This window comes from Zeus faber, assembly GCF_960531495.2.
Source record: "Zeus faber genome assembly, chromosome: 4".
Classification (NCBI taxonomy): domain Eukaryota; kingdom Metazoa; phylum Chordata; class Actinopteri; order Zeiformes; family Zeidae; genus Zeus; species Zeus faber.
This window is the reverse complement of record NC_137191.1, coordinates 33,928,748-33,945,325: the sequence shown is the minus strand read 5'-3', so window position 1 is coordinate 33,945,325 and position 16,578 is coordinate 33,928,748. Positions and strand designations below refer to the sequence as shown.

General features: G+C 45.8%; 3 protein-coding genes across 3 annotated transcripts in view; 1 reads left to right on the top strand and 2 right to left on the bottom strand.

Moving 5' to 3' along the window:
- Window positions 1-3,477: 3,477 nt before the first annotated feature.
- lgals2b (lectin, galactoside-binding, soluble, 2b) lies at window positions 3,478-4,122 on the top strand (the record flags this gene model as incomplete). The annotated part of the gene is made up of 3 exons (XM_079998706.1): window positions 3,478-3,539; window positions 3,660-3,831; window positions 3,976-4,122. 3 exons carry the CDS (start codon window positions 3,478-3,480, stop codon window positions 4,120-4,122), a joined length of 381 nt encoding a protein of 126 aa, XP_079854832.1.
- A 1,102-nt stretch (window positions 4,123-5,224) lies between these two features.
- uts2r4 (urotensin-2 receptor 4) lies at window positions 5,225-7,724 on the bottom strand (the record flags this gene model as incomplete). The annotated part of the gene is given in 4 exon segments (XM_079999558.1): window positions 5,225-5,274; window positions 5,362-5,454; window positions 6,802-6,818; window positions 6,820-7,724. Coding segments are annotated over 4 exon segments (1,065 nt in total).
- A 1,796-nt stretch (window positions 7,725-9,520) lies between these two features.
- Window positions 9,521-16,578, bottom strand: part of LOC307228706 (arf-GAP with dual PH domain-containing protein 1) — a 20,660-nt gene continuing 13,602 nt past the window's right edge. Inside the window, exons 7-12 of the mRNA XM_079998468.1 lie at window positions 15,612-15,758; window positions 15,349-15,432; window positions 15,105-15,167; window positions 13,753-13,824; window positions 11,865-12,096; window positions 9,521-10,193 (exon numbers count right to left, since the gene is read on the bottom strand). Of these exons, the coding sequence (XP_079854594.1) occupies window positions 10,165-10,193; window positions 11,865-12,096; window positions 13,753-13,824; window positions 15,105-15,167; window positions 15,349-15,432; window positions 15,612-15,758 (627 nt within the window). The 3' untranslated portion in view covers window positions 9,521-10,164. The remainder of the gene's footprint in view (window positions 10,194-11,864; window positions 12,097-13,752; window positions 13,825-15,104; window positions 15,168-15,348; window positions 15,433-15,611; window positions 15,759-16,578) is intronic.

The following is a 16,578-nucleotide window of genomic DNA, read 5'->3' as shown; positions in this document are numbered from 1 at the left end:
TGAAATAATTGTTAACAAAGAGTACAGTCGTAGTAGTTTCTTTGATTAATTTCTTGCACGGCACTATAACTTTTATGCATTCTATGGCCTTTTATAATGTGTTCCTTTGCACTTTGTCTTTATGCTTTTTATGTTTTATGTAAAGCACTTTGAATTGCCTTGTTGTTGAAATGTGCAATACAAATAAACCTGCCTTGTCATGCCTCAAATTCAATATATTTTGATGCATTTCACAAAAACCACAAAAATGTAACACATAAAAAAAATAAACCGGACCCTGTGTATAGCTGCCTGCAGCCAAATGTATTATTATTTTTAATATTTTTTAAAATTATTATTATTATAATCATAAATAAAATGAATATAAACGATAGCTGCAGGCAGCAATGCACAGGGTCCAGGTCAGTCGCAGCAATTGCACCAATGGCAACAATGGGATCAAGTGAAGACAAAATTAAGGCAAAATTGCCATTTAAGGAATTCAGGCACAGGAACATTCTTTTTTTTCTACGTACTGTAAAGCAGTGTGGAAGTCACAGCCAGATGGCAAAGAAGATGGCACCGGAACGCCCCCTAATGGACGATTCCTCCCACATTTGAGAGAGTAATTGTAGGTACATTTGTGCATGTGACCGTCACATTAAATTCATGATGCAATTTGATTGGCTGACAACGACCATTTTATTTATTTGGACCAAATTTGTAGGAGGAGTTACGAAAAAAACGTTTTGGACTAAATTCAAAATGGCGGAAAAATCATCACGCAGATGGGCAACGAATGCGATATTGCCATTGTAAGTTAAATGATTGCCACTGCACCACATATTGACCAAAGTACACCAGATTTTCCCCAGTGCCTCAGAGTCATATTCTGCACATATCTACCAAATTGGATGTTGATGGAACAATGTGACAAATAATCTGTCGAACTTGAACTTGATGAGTTATGTCAGATAATGTCAAATAGGCCCCGCCCAGACATTTTGGTGAACTTTGAAAATGTATTATGGCCAAATTATGAGTCATAGCAAATTTCCATTGGATAAATTGTATTCGGGGGAATCCGGACATGCTGTAGTCCAGGTTTGAGGAACATTGGACCCTATTTGTAGGAGTAATTAGAAAAAAAATCATTTTAGACAAATTTGTAAATGCCGAAAAAATCCACCATGACACAAATGGGGGTGCGCTGCGTAATGCGGCATGATCTGAGGAATCCATGGATGCAAGAATCTTGTTTCTACGACCAGCGGTTCAGGAGTTATGAGACAGCATGTAGAAGTGGTCGTTAAAGCGCCACCATCTGGCCAATTATCCAGGTTTCGCGTCTGTGGTTTTTAAGCTTTCTGAGCGCCAGGCTCCTCCAGTGGATCGAAGAACCGAGCGAAAACAATATCGTGCCGGGCCCATAAGAATTCTGACTCGCGCGAAAAAAAACCATTTTAGTTATAGGCGGTTATAGCGCGCAAGGCAAGCCTGAAATCACCTAAAATCAGGTCATAACGTACAGCACTCTCGCCTTCAATTTCCACGTCCCATCGGCTCGACACCATGTAAAATGATGTCATTCAACTTGTTCTCTTCAACAAAGTGACACCGTGAAATGTACAAAAAGACAGAATCGCGAGTCTCATCTGCGACGCGGGCAAAGCGGCTCGACACTGAAGGGTGTGTCTTCATGAACAACGGAAGGCAGATCCTCATGTGACTCCCTCCTTTCCGCCTGGCTTGAGATTTAACTTATTTGGTATTTGTAGAGAGAGAGAGAGAGAGAGAGAGAGAGATCAAATTGCCCTGACAGGGTCTTTCACAATGCCCCAGTTTGGAGTCCCAGTCGGCCTAACTCCCGGACATGTGCCGCCGCCACGTACCGGACCCCTGGGGATCCTCGGACCGCGGGTAGACCCGCACCGTTCCGGCAACCCCTTCCCAAATGGCAGAAGCTCTCATGAGGAGTGGACACGCTGCTGGGGACGAGGACACTTCCACGGCCCTGATTGGCTCCTGCTTGTTCTTTTACAACACTTCCCCCCTCATATAAGAGCCCTCGCGGTCCGGGGTTCGTCTCCACACGGCGCTCTCCCACTGAAGACAGCAAGATGGTGAGTGCATTCATACTTTACTTCAAACATTTGGAACACAGAACGATGTATCATCAAACGTCCTTCAGGTTGCGGTGACTCGGCCGGGGGGTCCCGGCAACTACAAACAAAAAAAAAAGGTGCTCATGATCTGTAGAAAGTCACCAAGCCTCACCACGACAAATTCCTTGCACATGGTAATGCACCTGGAGAATGAAGTCATTCTGATTCTGATTCTGATTCTTTTTGGATGATTTTTGTTGCATTTGTGTATTATTTTATTTTTTTATGAATAAAAAAATGATTAACATATTTCATATTTTTTTATTTATATTTGAATGTATTTATTTATATTAATGTATTCATATTTAAATAAAAAATTTATTGTATTTAAATATTTATAAATGATATAAATATACAGTAGAAATATATTTCTAGCTTGTACTTTGGGGTTGTCACGTCAACATCATGGCTGCGATGAACCTTCATTGAAAGAGACTCAAGGATCAGAAATACGGGAAGGTAGCTCTGCGCCCTTCCCTCTAAAGTCCGCTCCAACTTCCCCAAATCCAAATGAATGGAGCAGTGTTCCCCTTGTTAATGACACACCGACATCGATCCAGAGCCAGAGAGAGACAAAGGAGATAAAACTCCACGAGGATCCGGGGCCGAGGGTGTGGTGAGGTTCCACGGGGTCCAAGGTCCTCTGGAGGGACGCTGAGGATCGGTTTCTCTACAGACAATTTGCGTAAAAAGGCTCATAAAGAAAAAGGTGAATACACAATATAACCATAAAATAAAATTAAAAATGGCCAAATTTACTGAAATAGCCTAGAAAATACACCATAAGTAGCCAAATATATAAAAATATACAGTATATACACAATGCGATACTATGCATAGGACAATTTATTAGTATGGGAACATAGGGGATCAATTAAAAATGATTACTTAGTTTAGATGAGTTTGTCCCTTTGCTACTTCCTGTTATATAGTTATATTACCCACAGATATGGCAGCATATGGTCTCCACACACACACACACACACGCACGCCACCTTCCCGCTCGGGGGGGTTTTACAGCCCCCAGTGCTCCGGCGCTCCACGATAAACGCTGCTGACACGGCGCTCTGTGGCCGCCACAGTTTTCCCAGCGTACTGTGTACCCTATACAGTGTACACTCCGTAGACGCCCGTCCACGCAGCGTTCCTACTGTGAGACATGTTCCGAGTCTCCTGCTCTTGAAACTACCTGTCGTCCATTAATTAATTAATTGCGCGGAACATTTACAAGCTTTATGTGGAATTTGTGTTATAAGACATAAAATAATGTTTCTCGTAGTAATTCTAACTGTTGTATATTTTGTGTATTTTCCCGTGACAGAAAGTCGTAAACATGACCTTCAAGGAGGGGCAGGAGTTCAAGATCCGGCTGAAACCCAAGGATGATTGTTGCAAGTAAGCCACGCCCACTCTATTTCAGTTCAAAAGCTCAAAAAGCATACCCCTGAGCTGACCCCCGTGTCCTCCCTCCCTCTCCCCCCCTCCCCCCCTCCCTCTCCCTCCCTCTCTCCGTAGCTTTTCCATCAACATCGGCCACGACTCAGAGAACATCGCGCTGCACTTCAACCCGCGCTTCGAGCACGGCGGCGACGTCAACACCATCGTGTGCAACTCGCAGTCTGGAGGCTGCTGGGGGGACGAGCAGCGGGAGGGCGACTTCCCCTTCTGCAGGGGGGAGGAGTGCAAGGTGAGGGCGAGCGAGAGAGAGAGAGAGAGAGAGAGAGAGAGAGAGAGCAAGCGAGCGAGTCTTCCCGACCCTTTGTTTAGTTCGATTCACAATTCGATTTCACTCTCCCTTTCTTCCCCGCTCCCTGTGCCGTCGCTCCACCAGTTCCACATCAACTTCAACATGGAGCAGTTCTACATCAAGCTCCCGGACGGCCACATGATGCACTTCCCAAATCGCCTCGGGGAGGTCAAGTACCAGCACTTCGAGGTTTGCGGCGACGTCAAGATCATCGGCATCAAGATCAAGTAGTGACCCCCATGACCCCCGTGACACCGTGGTACAGCCTGCTGCTTCACTGCAGTGGAGGGATGAAGCCTCCAGGGGGCGGAGTACCAAAACGTCCCCTGTGTTACCTGGTCTGCTGAAGACACCCTGAAATCTGTGAATTAAAAAACAGCCAAAAAAAAAATATATAATTTAATGTCTCTCCACCATTATTATTATTATTATTATTATTATTATTATTATTATTATAAGTAGTGTTACTGTAGTTGTAGGCATCTTATACAATATTATTATGTAATTTTCTCTGAATCACAATTACAATGATTCTGCCCAGCACACATTCATATTCCAGCCAATATCATGTCATATTCACACAGACATTTGTCAGAGTGAGGGTTGGCTGCGTTTCCCTGCAGACAATTAACAAAATGAAAATGATAAAATAGAATGAGGATTTTTTTTTCAAATCAGGCAAAACATTAAAACAGCCAAATATACTAAACTACCCAAAGAATACCAGGCTTTTCTATCTCTCACGCACACACGCACACACACAGGCATGCACGCGCATGCACGCACACACACACACACACACACACACAGTCTCTGACAGCCTGTGAGAATTTTGACAATTGTATTTAGTTATGTAGTTTATTATAGGTTATATTAAGATAATACTTTATTGGGGAAATTCATATTTATAACATATGTTATATTATACACAGTATACTAACACACACCTTGCTACTACTATTCTCATTATATATTATTACTATGCACAATTTACTATATACGTATAGGCAAATACTGTCCCTACTCTAGAATAGCACCGCCTGCCCATATTGGCTACTCCCTTTTGACTTCTGTTCATACGCAGACATAGAGTAAAGTATGTCTTATTTTTTTTATATACACTTATACTGTTATTGATCATAGAGGTGGTGGGGTGGCGTGGACCAAAGGGGTGGTGGAATATTCGAATCGGAAGTACACTTTAATTTACAGGGAATTTGAAGGTGGTGAGGATTGGCGTACAGTTAATTTGCATTAAAAGACAAAAAAAATACAAAATAAAAATGGTCAAATATACACAAATAGCCAAAAACGACTCAATGTAAATGTCTCCTCATCTGATCTTATCTTGCTTTATGCTCAAGTACATCTGATATCCAAATACTAAAATAGAAGTGAAGAATGGAATATGTTTAGCTTCACTAGAGAAGGGTATTTATACTTATTTACTTTATTTTGGGATATTATTACCCTTTTCGCCGCCGCTGGCTTCATGGCGGTGATGAGAGATGAGGCCCCGTTCCCACACCACCAATTTACAGGAGGACTCAAAAGAGGCACAAGCTGGGGCGGAGGAATGTCCCACCACGGGCACACATTCCCTGGAGCCGCCGGACAACGGCCTCTGTGCAACGTGCGTGTGTGTGTGTGTGTGCGTGTGTGTGCACACGCGTGTGTGTGTGTGTGTGCGTGGGAGAAAGACACATCCCAGTGTGATAAAATATATTACATGAGAGGAAGTATTGCTTTACTGTATATATTCTACCAGATCTGTAGGTGTTCAAATACCCAGACTTTTATAGTCACAAGTTAAACAAAACGTTGAAAAGTTAAAAAAAAAAATATATATATATATATACTTTTCTATTAAATGAAATTCTCAAAAACCGTATGTGATGGAACAAGCATGGCAGTGAAAACAAGAGTTCAAGCGGCACCGGGTTAGTTTTAATCCCATATGTTTGACACCATGTACAGGACATTTCAAATATGAAGTGATAATGAGGCGTATTTGAATCAATGGAGATCCAAGGAAATTCCATTTAGAAACAGCTGGGGAGCCAAGAATCTTCTGTCTTGAGGATTCTTGGTCTTCACCTTCAGTAAAAATCGAACCGCGCTCATTGAGGTGATCACCTGACCTCCGTACCAGTACTTTAAATTGTTGGGCAATGAAGCGCACAGGAAATGACGAACAGCTACGCGGTCCTGACACCTATCTGAACTGTCTAACTAAAAGGGAAGGAATCTCGACGTTTGTCCTTTAATCATCTCGACAACCGTTCATCCAACCTACTCCACAAATGGCGGCCGCGTTGCCCGGGACCCCAGGACGCGCGGTGTCCAATTTGGTGCAATTTGGACCCGCGGCCCGTTTCATATCAATAAACTTTGAATAAACAGCGGGCAGCGAGTGAGCGGGGGGCAGGGCCTCCCGCGAAAGCAATTAGCCGACTATGAACGGCCATGTTTGGTGCGGACACGCCACACGTGTAGTATTAATAAAATTTGAACAAACAAGCCGACGGGGTGCGTCCTTACCTGTCTTTCACGAACTGGCACTGCACTACTTTACCAAAAGCATGTGTTTTTGTATCTGACCGACAGGTCTGTTAAACAGGCAGATCATAAAGAATAATCAATAAAAATCGAACAAAGGGTTTAACCAAAAAGACATGTAAAACATGAAAAATTAAACCACTGAATGCTTTGCAAGTTTCAAAAATCGATAATCAAGACGCAAGAATTCAAACACGAGAATTTGCAAAAGCCAGATTGTACTTCCGGGTATCGTGCGACTCCCGAGAAGCAGGTTCCTATGGGTAGACTTCTCAGAGGGGGGGGGGGGGTGCGGCCTCTCCAAAGGGGGGCGTGGTCTCTCCAAAGGGGGCATGCTAGCAGTTAATGCACGATAGCCCCTGCTGGACACTGGACTGAGCCTTCCAGGCCAAGTAGTCTTTATAGTTGCGGGTCAGCAGAGTGTAAAGTAAAGGATTGATGCAGCTGTTGCCGTAGGTCAGACTGGTGACAAAGTAATTCACGTATTCATGGTTGGGGTAAGTCAGTGCCTTGAGGGACGTGGGGGCCAGCTGCCACACCCAGAAAGGCAAGAAACAAGCCCAGTAGGCCAGAACGATGACGAAGCTCATGGACACCACTTTCTGCTTGGGGCCCCTCCTCTGGGCCGAGCTGCTGCCCCACCCAGGTTTGGCCCACCTCGCCCGGTAGTGCCAGACCAGCCCCACGTACAGGCCCCCAATCACCAGGCCGGGGACCAGGACGCTGGTGAAGAACAGGACGGTGAGGTAGGCCTTGTAGGCGTCGAGGGTCCACGTAGGAAAGCAGACCCTGTCCACCTTGCCCACCTTGTTGGGCTTCCGGTCCTTCTGCCGGATCATCACCATCATGGGCAGAGTGAGGGCAAACGCCACCACCCACATGGCGCCTGCCATCACCTTGCGGCAGCCGGCAGAGGACTTGTGGGCGCTGAAGGGCCTGGCCACGGCGCGGTAGCGATCCAGGCTCATGGCGACCAGGTTGAAGACGCTGGCATGCGTGGTGAGGAGGTCGAGGCTCAGCAGGACGCGGCAGCCGGCCACGCCGAACAGCCAGTCCTCAGCGAAGTAGGTGCACACCACAAAGGGGACGGTGGCAAGGTACAGCAGGTCGGCCAGCGCCAGGTTGACGATGTACACGTACATGGAGCTGGCGCGGAGCAGCGCGGCCGAGCGCGTGATGGCCAACACGTACAGGTTGCCCGCCACGCCCAGGACGCACATGGTCGTGAGCATGGCGCTCATGAGGGCCTTGACCCACGGGCCCACTAAGGCCATAGCTCCTCCTCCACCAAGGGAGACCGTGGAATTACATGTAGGGGTGCAGTTCATTGTGGGTCAAAGGTCGTACATCAGACATCGGCCGCGAGGCTTCAACAAAAAACAGACGGTCAAAACGATCAAAAATACGGACTTTCAACGACTGATCAAATTAAGAACGGGATTGGGTTTGTCCACCCCGTACTCTATCATATAATATAAAAACTGACCCCACGAGTCCTCCGTTCTCTTTTGAATCCACGGTTCCGCGGCGCAGAGAGGGAGCCGGGGCGAGGTGTCCGGCCTCGGCAGTGTTTCTGGAGAATCCTGAGGCGCGCAGCGAGGGTGGGGGCGGCTCACCCTGGCACCGCCTCCGGTCCCGGCCCCACTTCCATCCTGCCTTTTGGCCTCGGGGAGACGGCGGCGGAGGGTGCCAGAGGGTCGACGTTCCGTCGGTCGACCTCTTGCTCCCCGCATTCCTCCGTGAGAGCGTCCCGGGAGTTCTCCTCCGACCGGCGACTCGCCCTCGGGACGGGTGGGTCTCCGGCGTCGGGCGCTCAAGGCTGCTCAGCGTTGTCCATTGAATAACCGCTTCTGTTTGTTGTTGGCCCCTGGCGCTCTCGCTCTCTCTCTCTCTCTCTCTCTCTCTCTCTCTCTCTCTCTCTCTCTCTCTCTCCCCCTCTCCCTCCCTCCCTCCCTCCCTCCCTCCCTCTCGCCGTCCTCCATTCTTTCGCACCTACCAGTCCCAGCAGGTGGGACTCCATGGCTTTGTGTGCCAAGCACACACACTATACTTGTGCATCAACACAACCAATACACGTAGTATACGTACAATGCACGCGCAAAATCATTCCCTCCATCACACACCTTAAAAGTTTGTCGACCGCGTCCCTACACACGTGTGGTAATAGCACAGCCGTATTGGCGTCCAGTCAAAGGCAGGAGTTTGAGAAGCCAAATCAGCGACTCTTACCGCGACTGTGACGCCGAAGCGTGTGTGTCACGCCGGCCGTCTTCAACACGGGGTCTGGGGCTCCCCACGGGGTCTCCCCAGCTCAATGAGAAACGGTTCTTCTTCGACATGATTGAATTCATGAGGCGGCGAGGCATCGTTAGAGAACGTACAACGATGACCGGGTTGTGATCCTGGTTTCACCGCCCACCTCCCCGAACCAGAGCCGGTGACATCGGGAGGACGGCATCGGGAGGGGGGCCCGGCATCGGGAGGACGGAGGCCCCGTGCCGCAGCGGCAGGGGGCGGCACGCCAAAGTCGGGGGCCACGGAGGTGTCCCGGGCGCTCCGCGGCCTCCGCACCCAAAGTGAGATCGGCACATGCACATAACGGCCCGTTGCCGTCGGCGTTCTCCTGATTCATAAAGGAACTAGACCTCCCCCCGCATGCCACGGCCCATGTCACTCAGAATGTTGGAATGTTATGCAGGATTGTCAATGGACCATAGCGCCGCGTACGGTAGAAGACACCTTTGGAAACATGAATAACATAGAGTGTGTCTCTTGTTTTAGCGATCTGCTGTGGGTTTGACGGTGTTATACAAAAGTATGACACATTTGGCTCTATACTGGCTGTTCCATTACCAAGACACGTCTGGGGACTGTGTGGCACACCGGCGTTCACAGCACTAGGTGGCGCTGCTGGACCAGCTCTCGCTTTTCCATTGTCTCCACGGTCACAGAGACGTCCCCGATGCGAGGGCGGCGGCGTTCAAGGGTCTCGCTTATTTATAGGAACCACAAAATGAAATGACGCATACAAGACACAAGATATAAGACGTACACGTTTCCCATTGGGGATCAATAAAGTACCTTTATAACACATGACAAATTCACATGAACACTTACGGTGATGGTAGTGTGTCTAAAGACATGGATGGTCAGATATTTGAAGTTTGACGGCGGCAACGGTTGACAAAGGATCAATAACCACGTATTTTTGTGCTGTAGGAAGTGTTTTAATAGTCTACACTCATTTCTAATGGTAAAATTGTATTATTCTAATATCATAATCAAGTGGCTCAACAGAGTCCTTGTCAAGGGAAACTCTGTTGAAAACCACTGGGAAATACATGTGGATATAATGATTTCAGAGATCAACAAAAAAATTAAAATGAAGAAAGCATCTGGAACGTATGTTAGATTATCTCAAAACCCATCTTTAAAAGCCACATTAGATTAGTTTTATTTCCATAATAAGAGTTTATCCAACTTTCATGGAGCGTGATAACATTGATCGTATCAGAGGGAATCCGTGCTCCCTCTCGGACGTACTTAGCGCGGCTCTGAAACAAATATAAAAACACGCGCGTCGCGTCGTCTTTGAAATGCATTCGTTCGGAGCACCTCGTTGCCGGGTTTCATCTGGCGTTGTGGGGAAAAATAAAATAACCCTCCTTTAGTTACAATTCTGGGAGCCGGCGTCAGCCCTCATCCGTCCGTCCGTCAGTGTCTGTGCTTGAAGAGCGCCTCCACTGGAGCGAGGGAACAGGAAACAAAAACAATACAATCAGTGGTGGAAGTCACAGTGAGCACAGCGACCGAGGATCGCGCATCTTCCATTCCGCATTCCACTGCAGTTAAACCTTTTGATCTCACTCGAAAAATCTTTCATCAAGAAATGTGAAAAAAAAAAAAAGTAAATATTTCATGAAGTCCTTGGTGTGGAATGGGAAGAAAGATCAAAGGTGAATGCACTTGTTCAACTCCGTGAACACATATTTCACTGTGAAGACACATTTCTCACTGATTTAATCTCTGCTTTGAAATGCTGGGGAGTTTGAATGTAAAGAAAATATCCCCTAAAAATGTTTGAGTAAAGAACGGTAATGAGTAGTGAAACTGAGGAAAGAAAGAAAGAAAGAAGAAAGAAAGAAAGAAAGAAAAGGCAAAAGAGGACATCATTTATCATCATCTCTCTTCTACTTATATTCCGTTCATTTGTAAATTGTAGGACTACAGCGGAGCTGGGGGGCTTCAACACCTCCACAACCCATGACACCCTAGTGAGACGCCCAGTGAGATGACGGAAGTGCCCCTTTTATAAAAAATATGAAATTTAAGGGGATATTGCTACGGAGAGAGGGAGCCTGGGGCCGAGCGAGTGACATTGAAGGTTTTTTTTATTCTGATAATCCAAGAGATTATCAATATAATAAAAAGAGAATAGAAAACAATAGAGCTTTTAAAAGTGGGTCACATGGTCTTTTTGAACGTTGCATCAAATTACTCCAACAATATGTAATTTTTGGTCAAGGCTTCTCATCATGATTCATTTAGAATTTTAAGAATTGCGTCACGATATAAACACATATTAATTTACCACAATACAAAATAGAGACCTTTATGCATATGTGACGGTCACAGGTAGAGTTACTGATAATTTTATAGCAGATGCTGCATCATTAGACGGGATGGACGGGATGAATAACGTGTACGCGTATTCCCCTCAAACGATAAGGTTCTTCTGCAACTGCGGTGCTTTGGGCTCAGAATGTTCTTGCGGCCACGGGGTGTGCGCCTGTGGGGCTGGTGGGATGTTGTGAAGCCTGCTGCTCAGGGGGCACTATGTTTCTAACCTCATACACAAGAACTAATTGGGACCGAACCCACGCACTCAGGGGTGGAAACATCATACACACACCGCCAGCATCTGCCAAACACATCCTCCACATTTCTCTTTCCTTCTCCTTTACTGCCATAGTTGTTACAGTATGTGATGTAATTGTTCCAATTGATTTAAATGTGTCTTGTCAAATGCATGTCGTGAGTTGCTTCTGTGTGCCACTCGTGGTGATTATCCCACTCTTGGAGAAGCGAAGATGAACAGCTGTTTAGCAGATCAAAGCATGGTGAGGTCATCCTCTGAAGAGAGGGATTGGTGGCGGTCATAGACGTATAAGAGAGCGAGTTACGGTCGGCTGTTCTTGATGATTAATAACAGAAATATTAATTCAATCATAGGGTAGAAACAATGAAAATAAAAATACTGCATAAAAAAACTAAAAACATATTTATACTAATACTAATACCAATTATACTTAAGCAATAATCAATGTTTTAAAGAATGTTGCTCTTTAGTCATTATACCAACATACATTGACACAAACACATTTCTGGAAACACCAAAGAATCTGTGCTCTTACTGGTATACTCCTGGGGCGACATGTTGGCGCCTATGACACTGTTGAAGTGCTGCAGCCAGTCCTGTTGATCGGCCTCCGTCTCGCAGGTGAACAGGAAGCAGCGATCGGGCGTTGCTATGGTGATGCCGTGTTGCCAGGCACCATTGCAGTACGTGCCGGCGGGCAGGCCGGCCACGGCGCTGTAGCCGTGGTCCTTGTTCCCCAAGAACACCTCGCCCTTCGCAAAGGCGTCCTGCAGGGAGGGCATCACTGGCTCAATACACAGTGGAACAACTAGGGTTAGGGGTCCTCCACCTTGGGGTCGGTACCCCACGTGGGGTCACTTAGAGACATTACTAAGACTGATCTGATATTTGATTGAAATATATATTGTCATTAACAGTATTGCACATGAGCACTGAGGTTCATCCTTCCGTTCACTGGTTTAATTCATTAACAATTGCGTGTGACCCAATTTTGACAATATATTTTTTGGGAAATTAAATTTTTTATGTTTTAGATTATATTCATTGTTTATCATTCGATTTATTGTATATTGCCATAGTTTATTGTGTACAGTTATCCTTATTTGTTTTTGGATATTTTCACATTTTTTCATCTATTGGCATTTTCTTTTTTAAATTGTTATTCCACTGCTTTATTATCATTATTATTGCCATTTTTATGTAAGCTGCTGTGATCTATCTGTCTGTCTGTCTGTCTGTCTGTCTGTCTGTCTGCCTGTCTGTTTGTCCATCTGTCCACCTGTCTGTCTATCCTATTATTATTCACCCTCAGTCTGTAGCTTATCGGCCTAAATCTGAATTGGAACTATGGTTCCAAAATAATAATGAAGGGGAAATTAAGAAGAATAACAATTAAGATCATTTTTCACACTTTCTACCGTCAGGGAGACTTGTGGGCCCTAAAAACAGGGTTGATGAGCCAGAAAAGTTCGAGAGCCGCTGAACCACGGCGGCGGCCATTTCGTCGGGTCCCAGAGCGCCGCTCTCAGTGGGGCAAGGGTTTTAAGACGTCATTTATTTTAAGGCCTCCTCTTCAAAAACTGCCATCGACGTCTGATATGGGAACCGAAAATCGGAAAGTGACTGAGCCCTCCGATGCCGATTCGCCGTCTCGCATCTTTGAAGACGGACGGGGGGACGGGGGGGATACGTGGATGTTATCATCGCCGCTTCCGCTTCCTCCCGTATTCCCATCGCACCACAACGTCACACCTCCTCTTCTTTTAATCCCCTTCGTTCCTCTTCTCTCTCCCTCTCTTTTTAACTCCATTCTCCAGGGGCGAGATTAAAGCTGCATTTGTCCATTTTCCTCCTCCCCCAACTCTTGCAGCTTCCACTTCAACTATTGCATCAACATCAATGAGTTGATCGTCCACCGAGTTCAACGACGTCCCCACCAGTCACCGCAGCGCCGTGTTCCTACGTGTTTATCTGTAAAGCTCTTTGTTGTTTTTACATACAGTTTATATATATATATATATATATATATATATATATATATATATATATATATATATATATACTATGTTTATATACATATATACATACAGATATATTTTTTTCAATTGTAATTTATTTATTTTTCCTATTTGTTCTGTTTTAAAGGCATGTTTTTTGCAATTAATTGTAATTACATTTCTGTTGTAACTCCAGACTGTTGTAAATGACAAAATAATGGTTGACTGATTGATTGATTGGTTGGTTGATTGATTGATTGTTTGATTGATTGTTTGTTTGATTGATTGTTTGTTTGATTGATTGGTTGGTTGATTGATTGATTGGTTGGTTGATTGATTGATTGATTGATTGATTGATTGATTGGTTGAGTGATTGATTGTATTTGCAAGCACGTCCACACACGTGTGTTTGTGGTTGTGTCTTACCAGGGGATCTTTGAAGTACATGAGCCGTCGGTGGTCGAGTGTGAACCAGCGCTTCTTGAAACCTTCCGTTCGCTACGGAGAGAGAGAGAGAGAGAGAGAGATTGAATGATAGAAGGACAGACAGCGACAGAGAGAGAACGATAGAGAGAGAGAGAGAGAGAGTGATAGAGGGGGCAACGGGGCGTTTGGGTTGCACAGTTTTGAAAATGTTGAAAAGGAAAATGAAGTCAACAGTTAAGTTTGGGTGCAGCACACAAAACATAGTTATCGAGATGAATTCTTTATTCTACTAACTCAAATCTATTCAATGAATATAACGATTTCAATAAATCAACGGTATCCCGCCCCATCCAAAACACACACACACGCACACACACACACACGCACACACACACACACACACACACACACTGGGAAAGGAGTCGCTTTCAAAGCGTTGCCGCGGCAACACACGGAGCATCTCCACAGACTTGGGAAGTGTCCTGAGCTCGTCTCCAGATAAGAGAGAAACCGGCGAGCGCCGGAAGCGGCGTGGGTGTAGACGGGTGTTGTGATGTTTTGATATGCACGCCGCGGCGTCGGCGCGTACAAGCGCCCGTCACCTCCGCTTCTCCTCTCATTTCGGGGACGACGGCGTCTCCAACGTGAGTCTTGAGTGATGACGCCTGTTTAGCCTATCAGCCGCACGCAGAAGGTCGACTCCTTTCATTTCTGGGCTGTCAGACGGAGATTACACCACACCGTCTGGGTGTGTGTGTGTGTGTGTGTGTGTGTGTGTGTGTGTGTAAGGAGGCTGCTTGAATCTCAAGTGGCAGATTTGAATTTGAAAAGGAAGTTTCTGTGACCAGGAGACTGTTGACAGTGAGTGTGTGTGTGTGTGTGTGTGTGTGTGTGTGTGCATCTTTCTGCATGTCTGTGTTTTTCACTGTGTGCTGTATTGTGCGTATTTTTTGTGTGTGTTTCAGTGTGTGTGTGTGTGTGTGTGTGTGCGCGTGCGTTTGTGTGTGTTTCTTTCTCACTGGGTGAGTGTTTCAGTGTGGAGTGTGTTGTTTCAGTGTGGAGTGTGTGTTTCAGTGTGGAGTGTGTGTTTCAGTGTGTGTGTGTGTTTCTGCTTTTTTTTTTTTTCATTTTTTTCATTTCATTTCATTTTTTCACTGTGTCTCAGTGTGTGTGTTTAGTACACCGTGTATGTGTTTCAGTGCATTTTTCACTGTTTGTCTGTTTCTGTGTGTGTGTTTTTCAGTGTGTGTGTGTTTCAGTGTGTGTTTCTTTCTCACTGTTTGTCTGTTTCTGTGTGTGTGTTTTTCAGTGTGTGTGTGTGTGTGTGTGTGTGTGTGTGTGTGTTCACGTACCCTGGGTCCAGTCTTCTCCATGTATCCTTCCTTTAGAAAGTTCCTGGTTAGTTTTGGCATGAGCTGCACGACAAAATGGAAAGACCAAAATATTGTAAAATATAATCAATATTCAATATAATAAGTAATATAATATATGGGAAACCCAAATGTGTGTGTGTGTATGTGTGTGTGTGTGTGTGTGTGTGTGTGTGTGTGTGTGTGTGTGTGTGTGCGTGTCTGTGTGTGTGTGCAAAACACTAACTTCTAGGTTCGTAGCACCGGGGAAGGCCACTTTTAAATAGTGAAGCTGAATCGCCCGGATTGAATTAAACCAGTCTACTATCTCCTGTTGAACAGAGAGAGAGAGAGAAAAAATATCTATAAACAATAAAAAAAGAACAAAGCCGTGCACGTTCGGTAAACACTCCCATTGCTGTTGAGCAGGGCACTGGCTCCAGAACTGGTACAGACAGACAGGCGGACAGGCAGAGAGGGAGACAGACAGACAGACAGGCAGGCAGGGACCTTGCTGCTGTCGTGGTACAGGAAGATGTTGCGCGTGCTGTAGTCCTTCAGGTAGGTGATCTGCAGACCGTTGGGGTTCCCCATCTTCTCCGGCTGGAAGCTGGCGTTGATGGAGTCCACCTTGATCACCGCCTTGGGCTCCTTGGCCTGGTGGAGGGAGGGAGGGAGGGAGGGAGAGAGAGAGAGAGAGAGAGAGGGAGGGAGGGAGAACGTCATGTGGAACGTTGATCTGAGACCCGGTGCCAGTATACGAGCCGAAACAGAACATTTTGGACCATGAGGTGTTTGCTGGTGGTTTGTGTTCTCTGATCAGCAGCAGCAGCAGCTGCAGCAGCAACAGGTAAAACCTCCAGCCCCACACTCACTGAGGAGGGAGGAGCCCTGTCATGACCTGTGTCCATCTGCTCCGGGCTTGTTCTGTCAAGCCCCCTCTCTACAATAAACTGGTGTGTTTACAACCCTGTCTTCTGTGTCTCTGTGCCCGAGGTATTGAACAGTGTAGTGTGTAGAAGCAGTAGTGTAGAAGTAGTAGTGTAGTAGTGGAAGTAGTAGAAGTAGTAGTAGTAGTAGTGTAGTAGTAGTAGAAGCAGTGTTGTAGTAGTACTAGTGTAGTAGTAGTAGTGTAGCAGTAGTAGTAGTAGTAGTGTAGTAGTAGTAGTAGTATAGTAGTGATAGTACACGTCAACTAAACAACCTAAACACAGGGGAACTCATCGGAGCAAGTAGCACCGTAACTGAACATTTGGAATTCCAGGCAAGACTCGAAAGGCTTCACGTGCACTCACAACGAAGCAAACAGATTCAAAATGGAGGACATAGGAACATGTACTAGTACTGTATACATACTTTAAAAGTACCCACACGTTCACACCCACACACACGCACACGTTCTCACACACACACACGTTCATACACACGCACACGTCCACACACACACACACACACACACACACACACACACTCACAT